Source organism: Hylobates moloch, unplaced genomic scaffold (genome assembly GCF_009828535.3).
Source record: "Hylobates moloch isolate HMO894 unplaced genomic scaffold, HMol_V3 SCAFFOLD_2, whole genome shotgun sequence".
Classification (NCBI taxonomy): Eukaryota; Metazoa; Chordata; class Mammalia; order Primates; family Hylobatidae; genus Hylobates; species Hylobates moloch.
The window spans coordinates 94,145,102-94,167,387 of record NW_026652277.1 but is presented as its reverse complement, the minus strand read 5'-3'; the positions used below and the strand labels follow the sequence as shown (position 1 = coordinate 94,167,387).

Here is a 22,286-nt window from a genome sequence, read left to right as displayed (position 1 = left end):
CCACCACACAGTTCAAAAACAAAAACACCAATGTTGGGCTAGCTGAACGTTTTTGCATTGCAATTATTGTTATGCATTTGTATGTAGTATACTTTATGAATTTTTATTTTACAATAATTTGCATACACTTACTCATTCATTTTCCAACCCACTTACTCTTAGTTCAGGGTCACGGGTGGCTGAAGCCTATCCCACCAGCTCAGGTTGCAAGGCAGGAACCAACACTGGACAGGATGCCATTCCAGCTGCAGGGTGCACTCACACATACCTACACTAACTCCCACTGGCACAATTTCAGACATACCAATTCACCTAATGTGCACATCTTGGGAATGTGGGAAGAAACCAGAGTACCCAGAGAAAACGCACGCAGACGTGGAAACAACACGCAAACTCCACACAGTGGCCCTAGCCAGAAACTGTTCTTTTTTCACATCAACATTATAGGAAAACAGCATGAAAAAGATGTTATTTGAAGACCTGCTGTATTCTAGAAAAGTGAAGTTCTTTTAAGGATAGCTTAACTAATTCAGTATGAATATTATGTTAGTTTAATTGATTTAAATAATTTTCAAAGTTTCCATTTAAATATAAAATATTAGTTTAAAATGTTTCTTTTCAATAATACCATTCCCACAAAGAAGGTCTCTTTCAAATAGTTTTAATAACAACTTATTTTCTCCACTCCCACTCGCTACCCTCATAGCTTATTTAATTCAGAGCCACCAGAGTAATACTGTTTAAATGTTTGTCAGAGCCCATGACTTTTCCATTTAAAAACTTCCAGTAGCTTCTAATCTCAATCAGTAGAAAATTCAAAACCCTAACTGTGGACTATAAAGCTCACATGACATGGCCTCTTGCTACCTCTCAATAAAACTTTTACTACTCCCCCTTGTCAACTGAATTCCAGCCACAATGGCTTTGCCTCCTTGCTAGTATCTGAATATAGCATGTACGTGCCCACCTCAGGATCCTCACATTTACTCTTCCATCATGGCTTACTTTCACTTCATTCAGGTCTCTGTTCAGATGTTAGAAACTATTCCTGATCTTTACAGTAGTCTCAGCCTCTACTACTGTTTATCTCCTTATGCTGCCTTATTTTTCCTCATAGTATCTACCAATTGACCACTGGGAGACACATCTCCATGCATCTTTCATTTCTGCATATTTTGCAAGCCAGGAGGTAACTGACCCCCTGACCCACCACTTTTTTTTCTGTACTATCTTTTCAAAGATCTTTGTATAGCAAATAGTCTTGGTAGATACAGAAAATATCTTTCCCTGGAGCAAAGGACAGGCATGCTTACCATCCATTATAAAAGATTCAGCTTCCCTAAGTTCAGGGTTCCTCTCCTACAATGCACTCTATTACGTGCAGGTCTCATCTAGTTCTCTCCCCATTGCCCTGGGGGAACTGGGACTCAGGGAACCAACACACAAAAAAGTTGATCCTATGGCTACTGCTATTGCTGTGAGTAGAAGTCTTACATCTTCAGTTGCCATCCATAAAACTGGCAGGTTACAAGTAGGGTAAATATCCTAGGTCCTTCACAATTCTTGACATTAACATTACATATTGAATTTCTCTCTATATTTTTCTGCTGACTTATGTTTCATTGATTGCTATATCCTCACTTCTCTATAGGTTTCAAAGCACTTTTACAAACAGTATCATCTGACCTTCAAAAATCCCTGTGGAACATTTTCTATTTCCATTTAATAGGGAAGACACTGATCCAGAAAGGTTAAAGGGCAAACCCAAGATTAGCATAACAGATCAGTCACAGAATAATAGCAATTAGAATCCAGGTCTAATTCCTAATTTGTTATTAACTTGTGACTACTTCTTAAAAGACAACTAATATGCTGTACATTCTATGAGATAGAAGGATAATCACCCACTGATATTAGATGGCAAATTCCTTATGTGGTATCACATAAAAACACAAAAATGTCAATGAATAATAAAACTGAGTACCCAAATAAGCACCTGTAAGATACTGAAATGTATGTCTTTTGGGGTTCTTTTATTATACATTACAGCACGTGAATGATCATGTGACAAAACTAGATTCTGCTCTTACGATAATAGCCATTTCCTTTATGTCTAAAGGAAGACATCTTAAGAAAATACCCAAAAATGTTTCCTTTGTAACCAGAATTTTCATCTTCGCAAGAATTAAGAGTGCTTCAACATAAACTTCATTAATCTGAAAGGTTCCAGATAATATTAATGCTGCTTATACAACTTACAAGATAGGTAATAAAGCAGCATTTATTACTAGCTTTTTATTTATAATGTGAAAGAGAAGTCTGCATACAACTTGGTCAGTCATTTATAATTCACACCTTACCACTTCCAGGAACACTGAGGGGAAAAAAAGTCTGAGAGTATAAGAATAGATTTCATATAAAAGAGAAGTATCAAGTTATATAAAGTATCTGATTTTAAAAGCCGTATATCTCCAAGCAGAGTATATCTGCAAAATCAGTAACAGATATGGTCTATGGTTCAGAGTTCTAATATGCTTATAAATCTATTAATATGCTTATAAATCTGTATGTTTATAGATGCATACAGATTTATAAGCATGCTTATAAATCTATTAATATGCTTATATATTATACGCTTACATTATAAATCTATTAATATGCTTATAAAGATTATATTATAAATCTATGCTTATAGATTTATAAGCATATCAGATATTATAAATCTATTATATAGATTTATAAGCATAGATTATTATAACAGTATATAACCACCTTCAAGGTTCATAAGTTATAAAATTTCTGATTATTAAATTGCAGAAATACAGCTAAAATGATGATGACTAAGTAGTTAACATCTTACCCTTAAGTAAAGAAAACTGAAGAAAAATTGAAAAAGACTCAAAATATTATAAAGGAAAACAGAATAAAGTTTAATAAATTACTAAGGTAAAAAAACTGTTTTATAAGGCAATTTTAACTCAATTATCCCCATTTCACTTACTGTGTAAGTTATAGCTGCCAACATTCCAATCAAGGTCAGAGAACTAATAGAAAATGACAATGCAGCTAAACCATCTGTGAAGAAAGAAAAAGTGTTAAAAATGTACATATATACTACTCAAATCCTTATATTTAGCAAATCAACATAGAAAGCTGAGCTGCTTATACATTTTGAAGAAATAAAAACCAATATGTATTACCATATTCTTGAAGTGTTAACTCCAAGTGGAGAAGAGTTTCTAAAGGACTCTTTAAAAATTGATTTTTAAAAAACCTTTCGGACTAGCTGAGATTTTCTTTCCTACACCTCTTAAAATTAAGAGGAAAATTACTGGCTAATTATTGGGCCCAAAAAGAGATCAGTAAAATATCAGATGCTCAAAAGGTGATTAAAAAGATCACACGACCTTTCTCAATGGCAGACCCTGAGAAATAACATTTCATAGGAAAGCTACTGACCTTGACTCCTTCTCCCTTCTCCCCTCAGTCCTGACACTTCCAGTTTCTTTGTTCTTAATTTTCAAATCAGTTCTTAATAGATAATCAAAAACTAAAATCTTAATTAAAGATTTATTTCACTTTTTCACTTGAAAGGACAAGCTTGCCTACTTGGCAGAAAAATAAAAGCAAACACAATGAGAAAATAGGTTAAAAAATACACACACACACACAAAATACTATGCTAACGCAGTAGATTTAGGAAATTATCTAAAGGAAGGTCAAAGAGTGAGGGGCAGGAATGACACTTTCACATAAATATATCAAATTATGTAATAAAATACTATGCAAATTTGAATATTCTTAGGTAGGAGCAATACTTTTTCAAGTTTTAATACAGGTCCTATTAGACCTGTATTGATCGAGTTTAAATGTAAGTCCTGTGGAATCAAATACAAAGTTTTGATTAATTTAATGTATTGACATTAATCTTTTATGAGTACTAATAAAATTATAATGATCTATCATCTTAAAACTCATGTCTCAGTTTTACATAAAGAGAGCATACTATTAACAAATTCACAATCATGCAAGGCAAATTTTTAAGTCTTAATTTTTTAAAACTACTTTTTATCAAATCAAAGACATTTTGATGCTGTTACTTAACTGATCATACCAGAAGCATCAAGAGAAGGTGTTCACACAACTAGGAGGGGTCTGACATCTGGCTGATAATTTTAAGGTACTATTGTAAAATATATTGTATATATTGTAAAATATATCTCCAAAACAGTGATGTAAAAATCTGAAAAATTATGTGTCTTAGAAATGATAAAATAGACATGCTGATATATTTGGCCAATTGAAATGTTAATATTACTAATAGTCAAAATCATCTGAACCAAATAACTCAAAATTGATCATTATTAATTATTCCCATTTGGGTAAAAGATGAATAAACATGTGCTGAAGATATTTGAAGATGCATTCTCTTTATATGTTAGGAGGTCTATGATCTGGGTACACACATCTTTATGATATAATAAATAAATCCTATTGTAAACAAGTTGCAGTATAGTCATAAAATGCATTACTCTGCTGCAATAAAAAGGAACTACTAATACAAATGAATTTCAAAACATTATTGCATGTAAGATGCCAGGTATACACAAAAAAGAATAATTAATAAATGGAATCAGAATTCTACTCACAATATTCAAAAAAAGCAAAACTAATATAACTAATATATAGTGGCAGAAATTATAACAATGGTGTCTCTCATGGGAGATGATATTAACTGAATGGAATACTGCGAAAAAATTGCTGGAGTGATGGATGTGTTCTACACCTTGACTGCAATCAGTTACAATGACTATATACATGTATCATAAGATCTACGCATTTTACTACATATAAAGCATTTTTTTAAAAAAGGTTATATAGGCCGGGTACAGTGGCTCATGCCTGTAATCCCAGCACTTTGGGAGGCCAAGGTGGGCGGATCACAAGGTCAGGAGTTCGAAACCCAGCCTGGCCAATATGGTGACACTCCATCTCTACTAAAAATATAAAAATTAGCTGAGCATGGTGGTGGGTGCCTGTAGTCCCAGCTACTCAGGAGGCTGAGGCAGGAGAATCGCTTGAACCCAGAAGGTAGAGGTTGCAGTGAGCCACGATCATGCCACTGCACTCTAGCCTAGGTGACAGAGCAAGACTCCGTCTCAATCAATCAATCAATCAATCAATCAATCAATAAAAAGGTCATATACCCTTGATGCCTGAAAAATGCAATGCAAGGAGGTGGGATGAGAGATGAAAGAACTAAAAATTAAGAATAGTTGGGTAATTGTTTTGGACTTAGATAGCTGATCCAGAGTGATAAGTAACATGTATTCTAGAATACGGTGTTTAACATTGGAGACAAAAAAAATAAAGACTAAAGAAAATGGAATTACAAAAAACAGAATAATGCTACCTATCTAATCACCAATTCAAGTTATACTAATACTCAAAGTATAACTTATGAAATAATGTTTAGGGTAGAAGAGTAGTTACTCAAGATATCTAAAGGAGTTAACTTCAAGAAAAGAAGCCATTAATTTATCAGCAATAGAATCAAGGTACATAAATCTGACAATTCAGTATTAGTAGATGCCAGGCCTGCTACCCTTATTCTTGCTAGTATCAGTAAGATATTAATGAATCACAATTTACAACATGAGATCTTAAGTGGAAAGCAAGAAAATTAAGAACTCATAAAGCAGACTGCAAGACTTAATTTAATCATCGTTTAGTATTGTACCTGGGCAAAAAGAAAGAAGTGCTGATCAACGAGTGTACAGTACCTATTAGAATAGTCAAAAAAGCAATTTTTCTGCATAGTATTTATAGAAATAAGTACACTAGGTATCTTTGAAAATTAGGTTACTATGTTCAAATGCACAAGAAATTCTGAGTAATATGATACACAGTATTTTAATATCACTTGCTAATGCCAAAGTTATTTTTTCAATGATTAAGCAATTTTCTTAACCTAATCCGTGAGCCTTTTTTTTTTTTCTGTAAAAACCTAGGTCACACAGAGTAAGTTAAGAAAAACTTCTAGAAAAGCAATGCCAAAATATTTTGATGAGGTGAATTTATAATAAAACATTATTTAATTCATATAAAACCTCTGTAATTTATATTTTATATAAAAGATGATTTAATCTCAAACAAAAACATAAGGTCCTCTCTTACTAATTAAAAATAAAACTCAATATATCCAGTACATTTCTTTAACATATTATTTTATATTATCCTAAGTGAATTAAAAATCACATAGAAATTATAAGAGCCTCACTGCTAAAATACTTTGAAGAAAAGATTAAATTTTCTTTCAACATGGTAATTCTATGAAGAAGTCAAGAAAATAGCTACGTAATAGCTAGATGGCTAAAAGCAAGCATTAAGAATGTAACACTTCTAATTTGTTTAGCATTAGGTTCAAAACAACGAGTTAGAAAAACTGTGGGGTTAAATTCTTTTTGTTTTGTTTTGTTTTGTTTTGTTTTGAGATGGAGTCTCGCTCTGTCTTGCTCAGTCCCCCAGGCTGGAACGCAATGGTGCAATCTCAGCTGACTGCAACCTCCACCTCCTGGGTTCAAGTGATTCTCCTGCCTCAGCCTCCCAAGCAGCTGGGATTACAGGTGCCTGCCACTGCACCCAGCTAATTTTTGTATTTTTAGCAGAGACGGGGTTTGGCCATGTTGGCCAGTCTGGTCTCAAACTCCCGACCTCGTGATCCACCCCCACCCCTTGGCCTCCCAAAGTGCTAGGATTACAGGCATGAGCCACCACGCCCAGCTGGAGTTAAATTCTTAACAAAATACAAATAAACTGCTTCTCAAAAGTCTGAAGTATCAGGAAATATAAATTACTATGTTTTTTAAAAAAACAATACTTACGACTACTTCCAAGTTCTTCAAATAGGAACTTCACTTTTTCCCACTCTGTAGAATTTTTGTTATTGGGAACATTCAACGGAACAAAGGCACTACAAAAGAGAAAATAATTGTTTTAATAGCTTTAAAGATAAAAAGTTAAATGGTTTGAAACTCAAATCATTTTTCTCCAAAACAATAAATAAATAAAATCTGTACTACACACAGAGGGGAGTGAAAAGTTTCTTATCTATGCATTTACTTCATTGCAAATTTGTTTTAATAGTTGTATTACTGCATTCAGTAAAATTAGTTTCCTTTGTAATCTCGTATGTTTTTTGCACTTAAAATACTTTATTATACTTTAATAAAGCTGGTAAAAAACAAAAAATAAATACATAATATTTTGAGAATGGACCACAGGTTTAAGATGATCGAAACAATCCACAAAAAAGGTTAAGGACATCTGTATTAAATCAGTAAAGCAGAATGTAAATATATGTAATTATTTAAGAAACAAAAGAAATACATTAGAATAAGCAGTAAATGTCTCACTGTGGAATCGGCAGTGATTACTGCTTTCTTATTAGTATTTTTCTATTAATATATCTTTCAAGATTCTATCCAACAGACACAATGAAAGTAGTTTCTATTTGCTTTTCAATCCGCAGGTGAAGAGGAACTGTAGAAATAGCAGAGACAGCTAGCATCCTAGGACCTGCTCTATGATCTTAGACTGGGAAAAGATAGAATAAACAAATGTTCATTTTATTATCTAGCCCATATCAATAATAAGAAGATAATTAAGAGATTAAGGTAAAGAGCTGGGTATCCCTTAGGTTGTATATGTGTAGGAAGTAACTCTAATACCACGTCCTTCCCAACCTAAGTGTAAGCAAAGTGATAAGATTTATCTTCTGTTGTAAAGAGGAAATGAATTAGTTCAATAATATATTAAGGTACCTGCTCTAATAATGTTTTCATGTAAAACAAAGTAATTATTCTAAAATTTTCTTTTTAATTAAAAAAAAAATCCGAATTTCCTGTTGCTACTGATAACTGTTATTTAAAAAATGACCGGGCACAGCATGTCAGGAGGTTACTTAAATTTCTAACTATCTGCATTGACTTCAGTTTACTATATTCTTCTTAATCCTAGAGACTTATTTATCACCACTTTTAGAAAAAAAAAGTGCTTATTCACAGGCATAGAGCAATAAATGTAGAAAGTTTATTATTTGTTGCCCCAGGTATGAAATCAAACAAATGAAAGCAGAGGTGTGGAATCAAGAAATAAAATTATAACATTTTTGCATATTACACATCCATAACAGAAATATAAACTAAGCAAGAAAAAACTACCTATATGATATTCCTTTATTTGGACAGTTTGTTCTGATATCCCAAAAAGTATGTTCTGAACTTGTTAGTTGGGACTAACCAATCTGTGAGAGTGGGAAAACAAAAATTTCTATGTTGTACAAAATACCACCTATCATACTATTAAAAAAGAAATACATATTAGGGTATCTAAAAATAGCATTCATTCTCATAGGGTTCAATATGCAATATTCTAAAACTCAGTATGTCAGTTTTAGGTAATCAAAGATATTGTACAGAAAGAGAAGAAAATTAACCCTTGTTCTTGATGACACACGTTCAACTCCTGAGCAGAATTATCTAGCAGTTCAAATATTCAAAAAAGAGTAACACCAGAGGGAACCTTATATAACCAAAAAAACTAAAAAGACTAAATTAAGTGACCCACACTACTATCAGAATGACTTGAGGAAAATACTTTGAAAGCATCCATCAGAGAGTTAAACATTTGAGCACTTAGTATTTTAGGTATAAACGAAAGCACAAATTCAAAGCAGGTTCTTAAATTACTTTACCATCAGGATTTTATAACCTAAAAAACAGACCTAAAATATTTTCACATAAACTAAGAAAACATCCATAAGTAGAACTCAAAATACGGCAAAGGCACTAATAATCAACACAGACCCTGGCCTTAATTCTGCAGGACATTGATGAACCAGGCTTTCCTCTTTCAATGGAGCTGAGGTAGGGTAAGAAGATCCAGAGGGCAGAGCAGCACCTGACTGGTATAAAAGCATGTCAACCTTTTAACCACCAGAAGGAACAAACCACTGTTCACCGACCAAATATCAGCCCCATAGACAAAGATCTATAAAGAAAAAGAAATAACTTCCCAACAGATGAAAAGGCAACTGAAGTCTAATAAAGTTATAATATAGATATGTCAGTTCTGAGGAAAGAAACAGCAGTTAAGATTATCAGGTATACTAAAGTATTTACTGAAGTATCAGGTATACTAAAGTATACTAAATGAAATGGTGATGACATTAAAGTAACCAAGAGTTAGAATACAATGAGATTTGTGTGGTAGAAAGGTGCACATACTTTTAAAATCTCAGCCCTTCTAAAAAAAAATGTATACAGAGCACCTCAGCTTCCAAAAACACAAAGTACTAGATTAAGCCATTTATGCCTAGTGTTCCATTATTGGAATACTAAGCTTGTGAGAGTTATTTACATTTTACTACTCAAGGTCATCGCCAAGGTCTGATTTTTCACCAAAAAAATTTGCAACCTCTGGCATAAATGGGTTAAAATACAAACTAGAGCCTAGTAAGATTATACTTTTCCCTCATGCCCTTGAAAATAATAAAACTAAAAAACTGCTTGGTAAAAATATTTTCTCCCCAATCTGATTCATTGAATTAACACACATTATCTCTTCAGAAAGAGACAAAGGAAAAGCTAATGAATTTCAGTAGACATGAAATGGAAATGATGAATTCAGCAGAACTGAAAATAAGACGTTCTCTTCTTACACTCCATCACCAAGTCAATTCATATTTATCTTCCAAATAGCTTATGTTTCTTCCTCTCTGTTCTCTTTGTAACCACCGTAGTTCCAATGCTCACCTGAACTTATATAATGGCTACTTAACTGATCTTCCTACCTACTATTTACATACCACTTCTCCAACCCAACACCCAAAATTCTCTTGCAATACATCCTTCACAGTGCTGTAACTCTTTTTTTTTTTTTTTTTTTTTTTGAGACAGAGTCTCACTCTGTTTTCAGGCTGGAGCGCAGTGGCGCAATCTCAGCTCACTGCAACCTCTGCCTCTCAGATTCAAGTCGTTCTCCTGCCTCAGCCTCCCGAGTAGCTAGGATTACAGGCACGCACCACTATGCCCAGCTAATTTTTGTATTTTTAGTAGAAGTCACCATGTTGGCCAGCATGGTCTCGATCTCTTGACCTTGTGATCCACCTCCCTCGGCCTCTCAAAGTGCTGGGATTACAGGCGGGAGCCACCATGCCCGGCCCACGGTGCTGTAACTCTTAAAGCAAAGTCATATATCTTTATTTTCATGCATTCATATACACAAATATATACACATCTTCACTGTCTTTCAATTACTGAGTAGGACAAAATTAAAAATTTCTTAAACATGGCATGTAAGACCCAGAGTCTACTTACCTGGCTAATGTCATCATATCCTGTCACTTGCCCACAGGAACACTTGAAACATCATATTACCCTTCTTTTTTTGAGGGGAGGGGAAATCTAAATTCACATCATATTTTTTATGTCATTCTTTAAACACTCCATGCTAACCTCAGCCTCCCAATTAATACAATTTATAGACTGAATTGTGTTCCCTAAAAATTCATATGTTGCTGGCTCTCTGCTCCCCCATTCTACAGAGAGCCTCATCCTCTCAGCAGCACCAGCCACATCACTCAGACATCATGGTGAAAGTGAAGGCCAGACTAAACGGATTTGGCCATAGTGGTGCCTGGTCACCAGAGCTCCTTTTAACTCTGGCAAAGTGAATATTGTTGCCATCACTGACCCTTCAGTGACCTTCACTACATGGCTTAAATGTTCCAGCATGATTCCACCCATGGCAAGTTCTAGGGCACTGTCAAGGCTGAGAATTGGAAGCTTGTCATCAATGGAAATCCCATCACCCTCTTACAGGTGCAAGATTTCACCAAAATTAAATGGGGTGATTTGGGCACTGATTATGTTGTGGAGTCTACCAGCATCTTCACTACCATGAAGAAGGCTGAGGTTCACTTAGAGCAGTGAGCCAAAAGGATCCTCATCTCTGCCCCTTCTGCTGATACCCCCATGTGATGGGCATGAACCACGAGAAGTAGAAAAATGGCATTAAGATGGTCAGCAATGCCTCCTGCACTATCAACTGCTTAGCCACCCTGGACAACTGTGGCATCATGGAGGGACTCATGACCACAGTTCATGCCATCACTGGCACTCAGAAGACCATGGATGGCGCCTCTGGGATACTGTGGTGTGACAGCTGTGGGGCTCTCTAGAACATCATCCCTGCCTCTACCTGTGTTGCCAAAGCTGTGGGCAAGGTCATCCCTGAGCTACAGGAAGCTTACTGGCATAACTTTCCATGTTCCCACTGCCAATGTGTTGGCTGTGGACCTGATGTGCAATCTGGAGAAACTTGCCAAATATGATGACATAAAGAAGATGGTAAAGCAGGCATTGGAGAGTCCCTTCAAAGGCATTCGGGACTACACTGAGCGACAGGTTGTCTCTTCCAGCTTTACTAGTGATACTCATTCTTTCACCTTCAATGCTGGGGCTGGCACTGCCTTCAACAACCACTTTTTCAAACTCATTTTCCGATATGACAATGAATTTGACTACAGCAACAGGGTGGTGGAACTCACGTTCCACCTGGCTTCCAGGTAAGAGCCCCTGGGTCACCAGCCCCAGCAAGAGCACAACAGGGAGAGAGAGGCCCTCAGCAGCTGGGGAGTCCCTGCCGCACTGAGAATCTCCCCTGGACACAGTTTCTGTGTCAGATCCCCTGAAGAAGGAGGGACCTAGGGAGTACCACTTGGTCATGTACTATCAATAAAGTCCCTTGTACTCAACTCTCCAAAAAAAAAAAAAAATCCATATGTTGAAGCCCTAACCCCCAATGTAATAGTATTTGGATATAGGTCCTTTAGCAAGGGAATTAGAGTTAAATGAAGTCACAGGGTGGGGCCCTAATCATCCCATGGCATTGGTGAGGAAGAGACACCAGAGACTGCTCCTTCTCTCTCCTCCACCCTCTCACTCTCCCCCTCACCTTCTCCCTCTGCAAGCACAAAGGAAAGGCCATGTGAAGACAGAGCAAGAAGGTGGCCTTCTATAAGCCAGGAAGAGAACTCTCACCAGAAACCAAATTTGCCAGCACCTTTAACAGACTTCCAGCCTCCAGAACCATGAGAAAATAAATCACTGTTATTTAAGCCACCCAGTCTATGATACTTTGTTATGGCAGCCAAAGCAGACGAAAACATTATACATGTTATTCATCTTTTTTATTTGTCAAGTCAGCTGACCAATTCCCATCCCTTCGAATCTCAACTCAAATATTACTTCCTCTTAGATCTCCTGATTCTGCAAGGCAGAGTAAGAACCTGCTCCTCTACCATCAACATCTGGTATGTATCTCCTATCAGAGCATTTAAACACTGTAATTCAAGGTATGTATCTGCATGCCTCCACAACGTAAACCTAGAGGACAGAGACCATGGTCCTCTACCTTTAGCCCCAAGAGCTAGCATAGTATCCAACACATAAGTGTTTCAAAAACGTATGAGCTACATGAATTAGTTAAATCTAGATCACAGCTTTGCCATAAAATTATCTAGTTTTATTAGCAAAAGCATATCACTTAAAAGAAACTCCGAATATGCCACCTTCAAAAATATTTCAAGACCTTTTGTCAATCACTTAACCTAAATGCACACCTCATTCAAATATTTACATATGATGAGAAGAACACTGTCCTAGATGGCTGAAATACTAATAGTCTTTAATTCACTATTTTCTTATTCTGACTGTTGTAAAGATTTGTAGTTTTATTGATGATTCTCACTCATGTTCTAAAATAGGAGTTGGCAAACTATTGGCTGCCTGTGTTTATAAATAAAGTTTTCCTAGAACACAGTCATGTTCTTTGTTTACATATTGTCTATGATTACTTCTGAGATACAAGAGAGACACAAAGACCATATAGACAATAAATCTAAAATACTTACTATCTATGCTTTAATAAAAGTTTGCTGATTCCCGCTCCAGATAATTCAGGTTTACATACAAGAGACCTCGATGTTAACAAGGGAAATTAACATAAGTAGATTTGGCTTTCTTTAAAAAGCCAAAAACATACTTTAGAAATATACTCTGGAGCTAAAATACATAGAAAAACCACTAAAAAAAGTGCTTACAAAAAGTACTCTTTTTCATGACACATCAAGGCAGGTAAAAAGAATTAAAAATATGACTTGACTATAAAACACATGCATGCTAAGAATCCTGGAACTACAGAAAGTTACTCAACAATTTTATTCCCATTACAAGTTACATGTAATAAGTAATTTTTTTTATTTATGGAAAGTTATTTATTGAAAATTGTGAGACTAAATTATAAACAGAAACTTTAAAAAATTTATTAACTCCTAATGTATTTCCTAACATAAAAAATGAAAGACTATTGACCTATTTTTAACAAAGATAAATGTCTTCCATTAACAAGGATAAATTTTAGATGTACAAACAAATAAGCAAAATGTTATTGATATTAGTATAAAAACAAGAAGAATTAAGAAAGGAAATTCATTGACAAAGATTTAAAAGACTGATAGGGTCAAATCTGAAAAGATGCACAGATAAGGATTTTCATCAAAGTGTTATTTATAATAATGGGGAAACATTATACATGTCTAAGCAGTCATCACTAGAAGATCAGTTAAATATATTTTTGTATCCTCAGAAGGAAATGCAATGTAGTCAAAACTGATGGATCTAAACTTACTATCCTGAAGAGATGCCCACAATATGTTAACAGGCAGATTACCAAGAATTATATAAAACATAATCACATTTGTGTAAAAAACATGTAGAGTGCATGCAAGAAGAGAGGTGAACTCTGCATGCATTCAAGCACATAAAAATGTCTAGATGAAACAACATAGACAAAACTGTTAAATTGTGGCTATTGTTCCTTGGAGATATAGAGAGTGGATTGTTCTTTTTTTTACATTTTTTTCTTTCCTAGGTTTTACTGAATGATCCTTTTATTTTTTTTTTTCAAATAATTCTATTTCCATTGCATGGTTAAAAAAAAAAAATCAAGACTTACCCAACCAAAAGAAGCAGTGCACAAATCACAACAAATCCCAAAGTATACTTGAGTGCCGTTTTAATTTGCTAGGTGCCAAGGACAAAAAAGTATAACATTTAGCAAGCCCTTTAAAATATAAAATATCCTTGCAACAGTTTAACAGTACCTTCACATCAGATACACGCTTACACTCAATAGTGTAAAGTTTCACTTTCAAGTTTCACTTGAAACTTTACACTATTGAAACTAAGGTTGAAAAACAATCTTAAAATTTAAAGAAAATGGGTATACTACATCTTAAGTAACTTTGCAAAACATGAGATTCTTAAAATCTTTTCAATAGTTAGACCCTTGTAAAAACCAACCCACCTAAAGCATAGTTAATTCTCCAGTAGGCATCTTTAGTAAAAGTATCAGAATATGAAATAAAATATTCCCCCAGACAGCAGTCAGAATCTACAATGCCCCAACCCAATACATCAAAATGGTTTATAACAATAATAAACACAATATACACATTTGTGTTTGAGTATATACATGAGTATATATTAAATATATTTGTATATATAGATACGAATATATACATATATAAGTATATATACACATATACACAAATATATGTGTATATATACTTACATACATTAATATATATTTTATACATATATAACATATATCATGCCAGGCACTGATAAGAACGTCACATATGTTAACTCATTTAATTAATTCTCATAACAACTCTAAGATAGGTTGTTCTCATCTGTACTTTAGACATAAGGAAGATGAAGTCCAGAGAAGTTAATAATCTGTCCTAAGGCACATAGGTCATAAGTGATTAAATAAGTACTTAAGACCAGGAACTTGGGAATTCAAAAACTATGTTTTGCTTGGTGCCTATAATATACTCCAAAGGCTAAGAAAAGCAAATAAAGACAAAGCTGGACATTCTGAATACGAATAAAAAAGTTAATAATAATCTCATTTTAAATCAGTCAGAAATAATATTTGTCCTCTCAGACTAATGAAGTATCTAAAAATCATCTTTTAAAATTTGAATTAATGTTTCACATAGTTCTTATTCACAAAGGGGTTAAGATATTCTTTAGGAAAAAAACTAAAGAAAACGTAAAGAAGATCCTAAGATCAACCAAAGGGTAGAAGAATGTGCACTTTGGAAGAAGTGAAAGAGACTGCATAAATCTCATGGAGATTTTATTAAATTTGTAACTAGCTACCTTACTTTAAATACCTTGGTTTTTCCAAATATAGAGTAATATAGTATCTGCAAATAACAATTTTGACTCTCTTCAGAAATATTTAAATATCTAATTTTTTTTCTCTAACATGCATTGATTATCACTCTAGGAGTCATTTAAAATACTGTTAATTTACTTGCTCCCAATCTTAATGCAAATGCTCTTGAAGTTTTAAGCATGATTAAGCATGATGCTAACTTTTGACTTAATACATTTATTCTGTATTTAAATACAAATGTAAACAAGGTATAAAACAAAATCCTGTAAGTCAAAAAGACATTTAGTCTTATTGTACAACTGTTCCCCTAAATTACAGTGTTCGATTTTGACATATACCTTTTAACATATTTTTTCTTTGACCTATTAATTACTATATATTAATAGATTTCCTGATTTTCAGTCATCCATGCAATTGAGAGAGAGGCCCAACTCAGTTATATAAAATTAATATATTTCTAAGATGCTCCTGAATTATATTTACTATTATTTTAGTTGTTTATACCAATACTTAAGTGATAATGGTCTGCAGTTCTGAACATGCATGTGTGCTGTATTTGTCAGGTTTTTAAAATGTCAGTCTTTTTTTTTTTTCTGAGACGGAGTCTCACTCTTGTAGCCCAGGCTGGAGAGTAGTGGCGCGATCTCGGCTCACTGCAACCTCCGCCTCGCAGGTTCAAGCAATTCTCCTGCTTCAGCCTCCGGAGTAGCTGAGATTACAGGTCCCCGCCGCCATGCCCAGCTAATTTTTGTACTTTTAGTAGAGACGAGGTTTCGCCATGGTCAGGCTGGTCTCTTAACTCCTGACCTCAGGTGATCCGCCCACCTCGGCCTCCCAAAGTGCTGGGATTACAGGCAGGCGTGAGCCACAGCGCCCAGCCAAAAAAAAGTCAGCCTTATCCTGGATTAGTAAGAACAACCTACAAGTGCTCCTTCTTTATGCTTTTGAACAGGGGCCAGCAAACTACATTCAGTGTGCCACATCTGATTCATCTTCTGTTTCACTGGATCATAAAATGTTCATTGTCTCTGGATACTTTTAACACTATAATGGCAGACTTGAGTGGCTAAGACACGGACCGTATAGCCCACAAATCCTAAACTATTTACTACCTGGCCTTCTACAGAAAAAATTGTGTATGCCTGATCTAGAATTGCTTTGTCTAAAACAATAGTTACAAGCCACATGTGGCTAGAAAGCACTTGACATGTGGCTAGCTTGAATTGTTGTGTAAAAAACAACCCAAATTTCAAAGACTTAGTGTGAAGAAAAGAAACAATATTTCATTAATAGTTTGACTATATTTGAAATAATATTTGGAATATATTATGTTAAATACAATGTATAATTAAAATTAATTTCAACTTTCTTTTTATTTTAATTTAGCTAACATTGTATTTCTATTAGACAACACTGCTCTAGAAAAAATCCATTCATTCATTCTCTGAAAAAGTAGGAAATATTATTTTTCTTTCCTAAACTAAGGCCTCTAAAATAAAGATACTTACAGTACATTTACTAGTATCATCATCATCTTTTTCTTCATAATAGAAGTAGACAAAAGGGATCCAGAAGAACACACAGAACAATATAACAGAATATAAAGCTGTGGAAATAAATAATAAATCGAGTTTTACTAAATACATATGTACTTAATCACAGTTATCTATCTACATGTATATATATGTATATATATTCACTTAACAAATTCATTCCCCTATCTGATTCCCTCTTCTCATAACTCTTTCTATATAGTACATGATGCCCAAATAGCCTTCTCTGTCCCATGTCCCAGTAAATCAACAGTATTATCAGAATAACAACCCATAATTCAAGTTAACTTTACAGCAATTTCTAACAATAGTAATAACTGGGTCAAGAACAATTGTGGCAGCTGACATATGAGCTCTTACTCTGTACTAACTACAATGCTGAGAACTTCCTGTAAACCATCTCATTTAAACGAACTTTAACTTTTGTGTTCATTCCAATTTAAATTTGAGTACACCTAACACAACATTTGCTATTCCGGCAAGTTAAAGAAACAGCTATAAATAATATTGTCTTTTTGATATAAATAATTTTCTCATCTTAAGTTTAAAAAAATATGCAGTATTATATAACCAATCTTACACAAATCAAAATAGAGAAAAGATAGAAAGAATAGTAGAACAGTAAAATCAGACTCTCTATTTACCCATCAATGGACACTGGGGTTGCTTCCAAATTTTGCAATTTGTGAATAATGCAGCTATGAACCTGGAAGGACTCTTCATGACCCTGTTTTCAATTCTTAGATTATATTCAAAATCAGATTCAACATTAACTGATAGGAATTACTATTTATCTGCTTTTTAAAAAAAAAATGTTAGATTTGACATACTTTTAACTGGCAGTCAGTCAAAATATTTATCTAAATTCAATATAGAGCTTAAGTTAAGCCAAAGATATAGTATCTTTAACAATAAAAACAGAATAAGGAACATTTGAGACTTAAGCCTAAGAAACCTGTTTTTAAAATCTGTATATTCACATTCATTCGTTTGTACATATTCATGAAAAATAATAGTACCAGTATAATTATATAAAGCAATTACAGAATGATAATCATTGTATTCCTTTATAAAAGAAAGCAACTGTTACCATCTCAGACCCATTAGGATGGCTACCAACAAAAAACAATAAGAATGACAAGTGTTGTCAAGGATGTGGAGAAACTGGAACCCTGTGTGCTGCTGGTAGGAATGTAAAATGGTATAGCAGCTGTGGAAAACTGTATGATGTTTCCTAAAAAAAATGAAAAATGGCGTTACATATGATCCAGCAATTCCACTTCCGGGTGTATGCACACAAGAATTGAAAACAGACTCTCGAAGAGTTATTTGTACACCCATGTTCATAACTGCATTGTTCACAGTAACTAAAACATGAAAGCCACCCAAGTGTCCATTGATGGATGGATAGAGGCAAAATGTGTTATACAGGAGATCGGGACCATCCTAGCTAACACGGTGAAACCCCATCTCTACCAGAAATACAAAAATTAGCCAGGCGTGGTGGGGGCGCCTGTAGTCCCAGCTACTCAGGAGGCTGAGGCAGGGGAATGGCGTGAACCTGGGAGGCAGAGCTTGCAGTGAGCCGAGATCGCACCACTGCACTCCAGCCTGGGCGACAGAGACAGACTCCGTCTCAAAAAAATAAAAATAAAAAAAAGGGAAGGAAATGCTATATGCTACAACACAGATGAACTTAGCATAACCAGGACATTATGCTAAGTGAAATAAGCCAGTCACAAAAAGACAAATACGATATGACTCCACTTATATGAGGTACTGAGAGTAGTCAAAATCAAGGATACAGAAAGTAGGACGGTGGTTGTCAGAAGGAGAGGGGAAGGGCAGAATAGAAAGTTACTATTAAAAAGGTATAGTTTCAATTTTACAAGATGGAAAGTGTTATAGAGATGAATGGCACCAATGGCTGCATATTATGAACATATTTAATACCACTGAATAGTGCACTTGAAATGGTTAAGATGGTAAAAAAAACATGGAAAAAAATGCATGTTAGTAATGTATAATAAAATCTAAATTACTTATTGTGTTGGAAGAAATGACTTTAAAGAGTTTTCTTAACATTTGCTAGCACTATCTCATTTATCTGGAGGACACTTATGAAACAGCCCTACTACATGCAAAACAGATAAAAGAAACTCAAATCAAATAGGACCCTAAATAATCAACAGAGGGGCAGAGTTAATTTATACTTAGCAATCACAAAATGTCAACATACTGCATTTGGCAATATACACATTTAATGAAATTTATGCAGGCTTTTAATATTAGGAGCAACTAATAGTGACAATAAATCTGTTAGGGCAGTGAATATTGGTGTTTCTGCTACAAACCAAAGAGTAGTGAGTTTTAACATTTCTATTGCAAATCTAAGAGCCAAAAGACATAAACATTTATCTGCAAGGAACTTAAATTTACAAGAAATAACCGCATCAAAAAGTGGGTAAAGGATATAAACAGACACTTCTCAAAAGAAGACATTTATGCAGCCAACAAACATATGAAAAAAAGCTCATCATCACTGGTCAATAAGAAATGCAAATCAAAACCACAGTGAGATACCATCTTGTGCCAATTAGAATGGTTATTAAGTCAGGAAATAACAGATGCTGGAGAGGATATGGAGAAACAGGAACACTTTTACACTGTTGGTGGGAGTGTAAATTAGTTCAACCATTGTGGAAGACAGTGTGGCGATTCCTCAAGGATCTAGAACCAGAAATATTATTTGACCCAGCAATCCCATTACTGGGTATACACCCAAAGGATCATAAATCATTCTACTACAAAGACACATGCATACATATGTTTACTGCAGCACTATTTACAATAGCAAAGACTTGGAACCAACCCAAATGCCCATCAATGATAGACTGGATAAAGAAAATGTGGCACATATACACCATGGAATACTATGCAGCCATAAAAAAGAATAAGTTCATGTCCTTTGCAGGGACATGGATGAAGCTGGAAGTCATCATTCTCAGCAAACTAACACAGGAAACAGAAAACCAAACATCTCATGTTCTCACTCATAAGTGGGAGTTGAACAATGAGAACACATGGACACAGGGAGGGGAACATCATACACTGGGGCCTGTTGTGGGGTGGGGTCAAGGTGAGGGGAGAGCATTAGGACAAATACCTAATGCAAGCAGGGCTTAAAACCTAGATGATGAGTTGATAGGTGCAGCAAACCACCATGGCACATGTATACCTATGTAACAAACCTGCACATTCTGCACATGTATCCCAGAACTTAAATTAAAAAAAAAAAAAAAAAAAACTGTAACAAGTATTCCAAAGCTTTAAAAACTTAAATACAAAATGCCATTTGTAAATTACCCTAAATACCATGCCAATATTAGGATTAAAATAATCAAATAAAATAATTTGTGTAAAATAGAAAAAAAAACTGAATTAGGACAACAGACTTGAGTAGGCTGACAGCCTCACAGCAAAAACTTTGATAAACTGATAGGTGGAGTAAGGTTTAGCTTCAGCCTGAGTATGCCCCTTGTGTCTATTACTTGGTGGGCTTGGCCTTTAGATAGCAAGACAGCGTAATGACTTTATAAGCATTTCTTGTGCTCCTAATCTTGTGTGATAAACAATCTTTTGAACACCTAAGTTAGCATTATATTTAATTAGCATAGCAAAGTATGAGACAAATTCCTGTACCTCAATAAAAAGACACCTCTTTTAAAAAATGGGCAAAGACTTCAATACTTCACATTAGAAAATATACACAATTTCTGGGCATAGTGGCTCACACCTGTAATCTCAGCACTTTGGGAAGCCGAGGCAGGCAGATCACCTGAGTTCAGGAATTCCAGGCCAGCCTGGCCAACATAATGAGATCCCGTCTCTACCAAAAATACAAAAAAACTAGCCAGGCATGGTGGCAAGCACCCATAATCCCAGCTACTCAGGAGGCTAAGACAGGAGAAATCCCTTAAACCCAGGAGGCAGAGGTTGCAGTAAGCCCAGATTGCGCCACTGCATGCAGCCTGGGTGACAGAGCAGGACTCCATCTCAAAAAAAAAAAAAGAAAAAGAAAATATACACAATGGCCAACAAGCACATTTTAAAAGATGCTCATCACCATAGTCATCAAGAAAGTGCAAAGTAAATCTAAATGGCTAAAATTAAACTGGCAATACCAAGTGTTGACAAGAATGCAGAACAACTAACATTATCATACTTTACTTGTAGGAGTGAGGTACAACACTGTAAAAAACTGTTTAGTAGTTTCTTATCAAGTTAAACATGTACCTATCACGTGACCCAACAATTTTCTTCCTCTAGCAATAAAGTACAACAACTTATGTAAAGGACCTCTGCCCAGAGAAGTTTGGTTGATTTGCAGAGTCCAGGGCATTTATTGGAGACTTGCAAAACAAGCACATTTGCCTAAGTGACCAGCTTTGATTACCAAAACTACAGACTCCAAAAAGGAAAGCAAGAATTCACCAAAAATCATGTTTTTGCACAATCTAAACTAGCCGGTAGTGCATGGTTCCATATCCAGCTGTACAAAACCACCTTTCAATTAGTAACATAGAGAACACACACCAAGGGCTAAGTTCCTAGGAGTTAGTCAAAGGTAAGCCACACAAGCAGGACCTCCCTGAAAACATACAAGCATTCAGCAATATTAGGTCTGCTGCATTAATTCTTTCACAAGAATGATGTTCAGAGAAACATTATATACAGTGATCAAAAACTGGAAATGATCCAAATGATCATCATCAAGTGGATGGATAAGCAAACTGAGTGATATATTCACACAAAAGACGATCACACAGCAATAAAAAAGAAACATGAGAAACAGATGAATCTCATAGACCTTGTGTTGACTAAAACAAGCCCAGACACAAGAGTTCCTTTCTATGATTGAACATAAGGAAGTTCTAGAATGGACAACACTAATCTGAGAAGTCAAAAAAAAAAAATGGGGCAGCTATTGACTTAAAAGATGTATGGCAACCAAAATTCTCATGTTGCTGGTAAGAGTGCCCACAAAAGTTTTTAGCAATCAACATCTGGGGGAATGAAGTGGAGAACAGACACAATTCTCAACAGACTATATCCCTCTAGTAGTCAATGATTCAAAATAGGTTTAAAACTGCTCTAAGTATTTGTTTCCCTGATACAACCTTCTAAGCTATCTTCTAATAATCTAACTGTTCTTTCTCAGTGTCCTTTATAAAGATTTCTTCTTTTAGTCCACAAATGTTGAACTGCAAAGAGAGAATTAGAATTAAATGAACATTCACTTTATAACATTTATCATATGATCAGTTCTAATGTCAAGTTGAGTTTATATATCTGTAAATGGGGGAAAAAATATTGCTGCCTCCACTATCATGAAACAGGAAAAACTGCTTTTTTAAAAGT

The 22,286-nt window shown here is 34.9% G+C and overlaps 1 protein-coding gene and 1 pseudogene across 1 annotated transcript in view; one reads left to right on the top strand and one right to left on the bottom strand.

Moving 5' to 3' along the window:
* The window catches only part of LMBRD1 (LMBR1 domain containing 1), a 127,306-nt gene that overhangs the window by 59,640 nt on the left and 45,380 nt on the right, over positions 1-22,286 (bottom strand). Inside the window, exons 4-7 of the mRNA XM_032154196.2 lie at positions 16,821-16,918; positions 14,080-14,147; positions 6,885-6,973; positions 3,002-3,075 (exon numbers count right to left, since the gene is read on the bottom strand). Of these exons, the coding sequence (XP_032010087.1) occupies positions 3,002-3,075; positions 6,885-6,973; positions 14,080-14,147; positions 16,821-16,918 (329 nt within the window). The remainder of the gene's footprint in view (positions 1-3,001; positions 3,076-6,884; positions 6,974-14,079; positions 14,148-16,820; positions 16,919-22,286) is intronic.
* On the top strand, positions 10,208-11,633 carry LOC116469290 (glyceraldehyde-3-phosphate dehydrogenase-like; annotated as a pseudogene).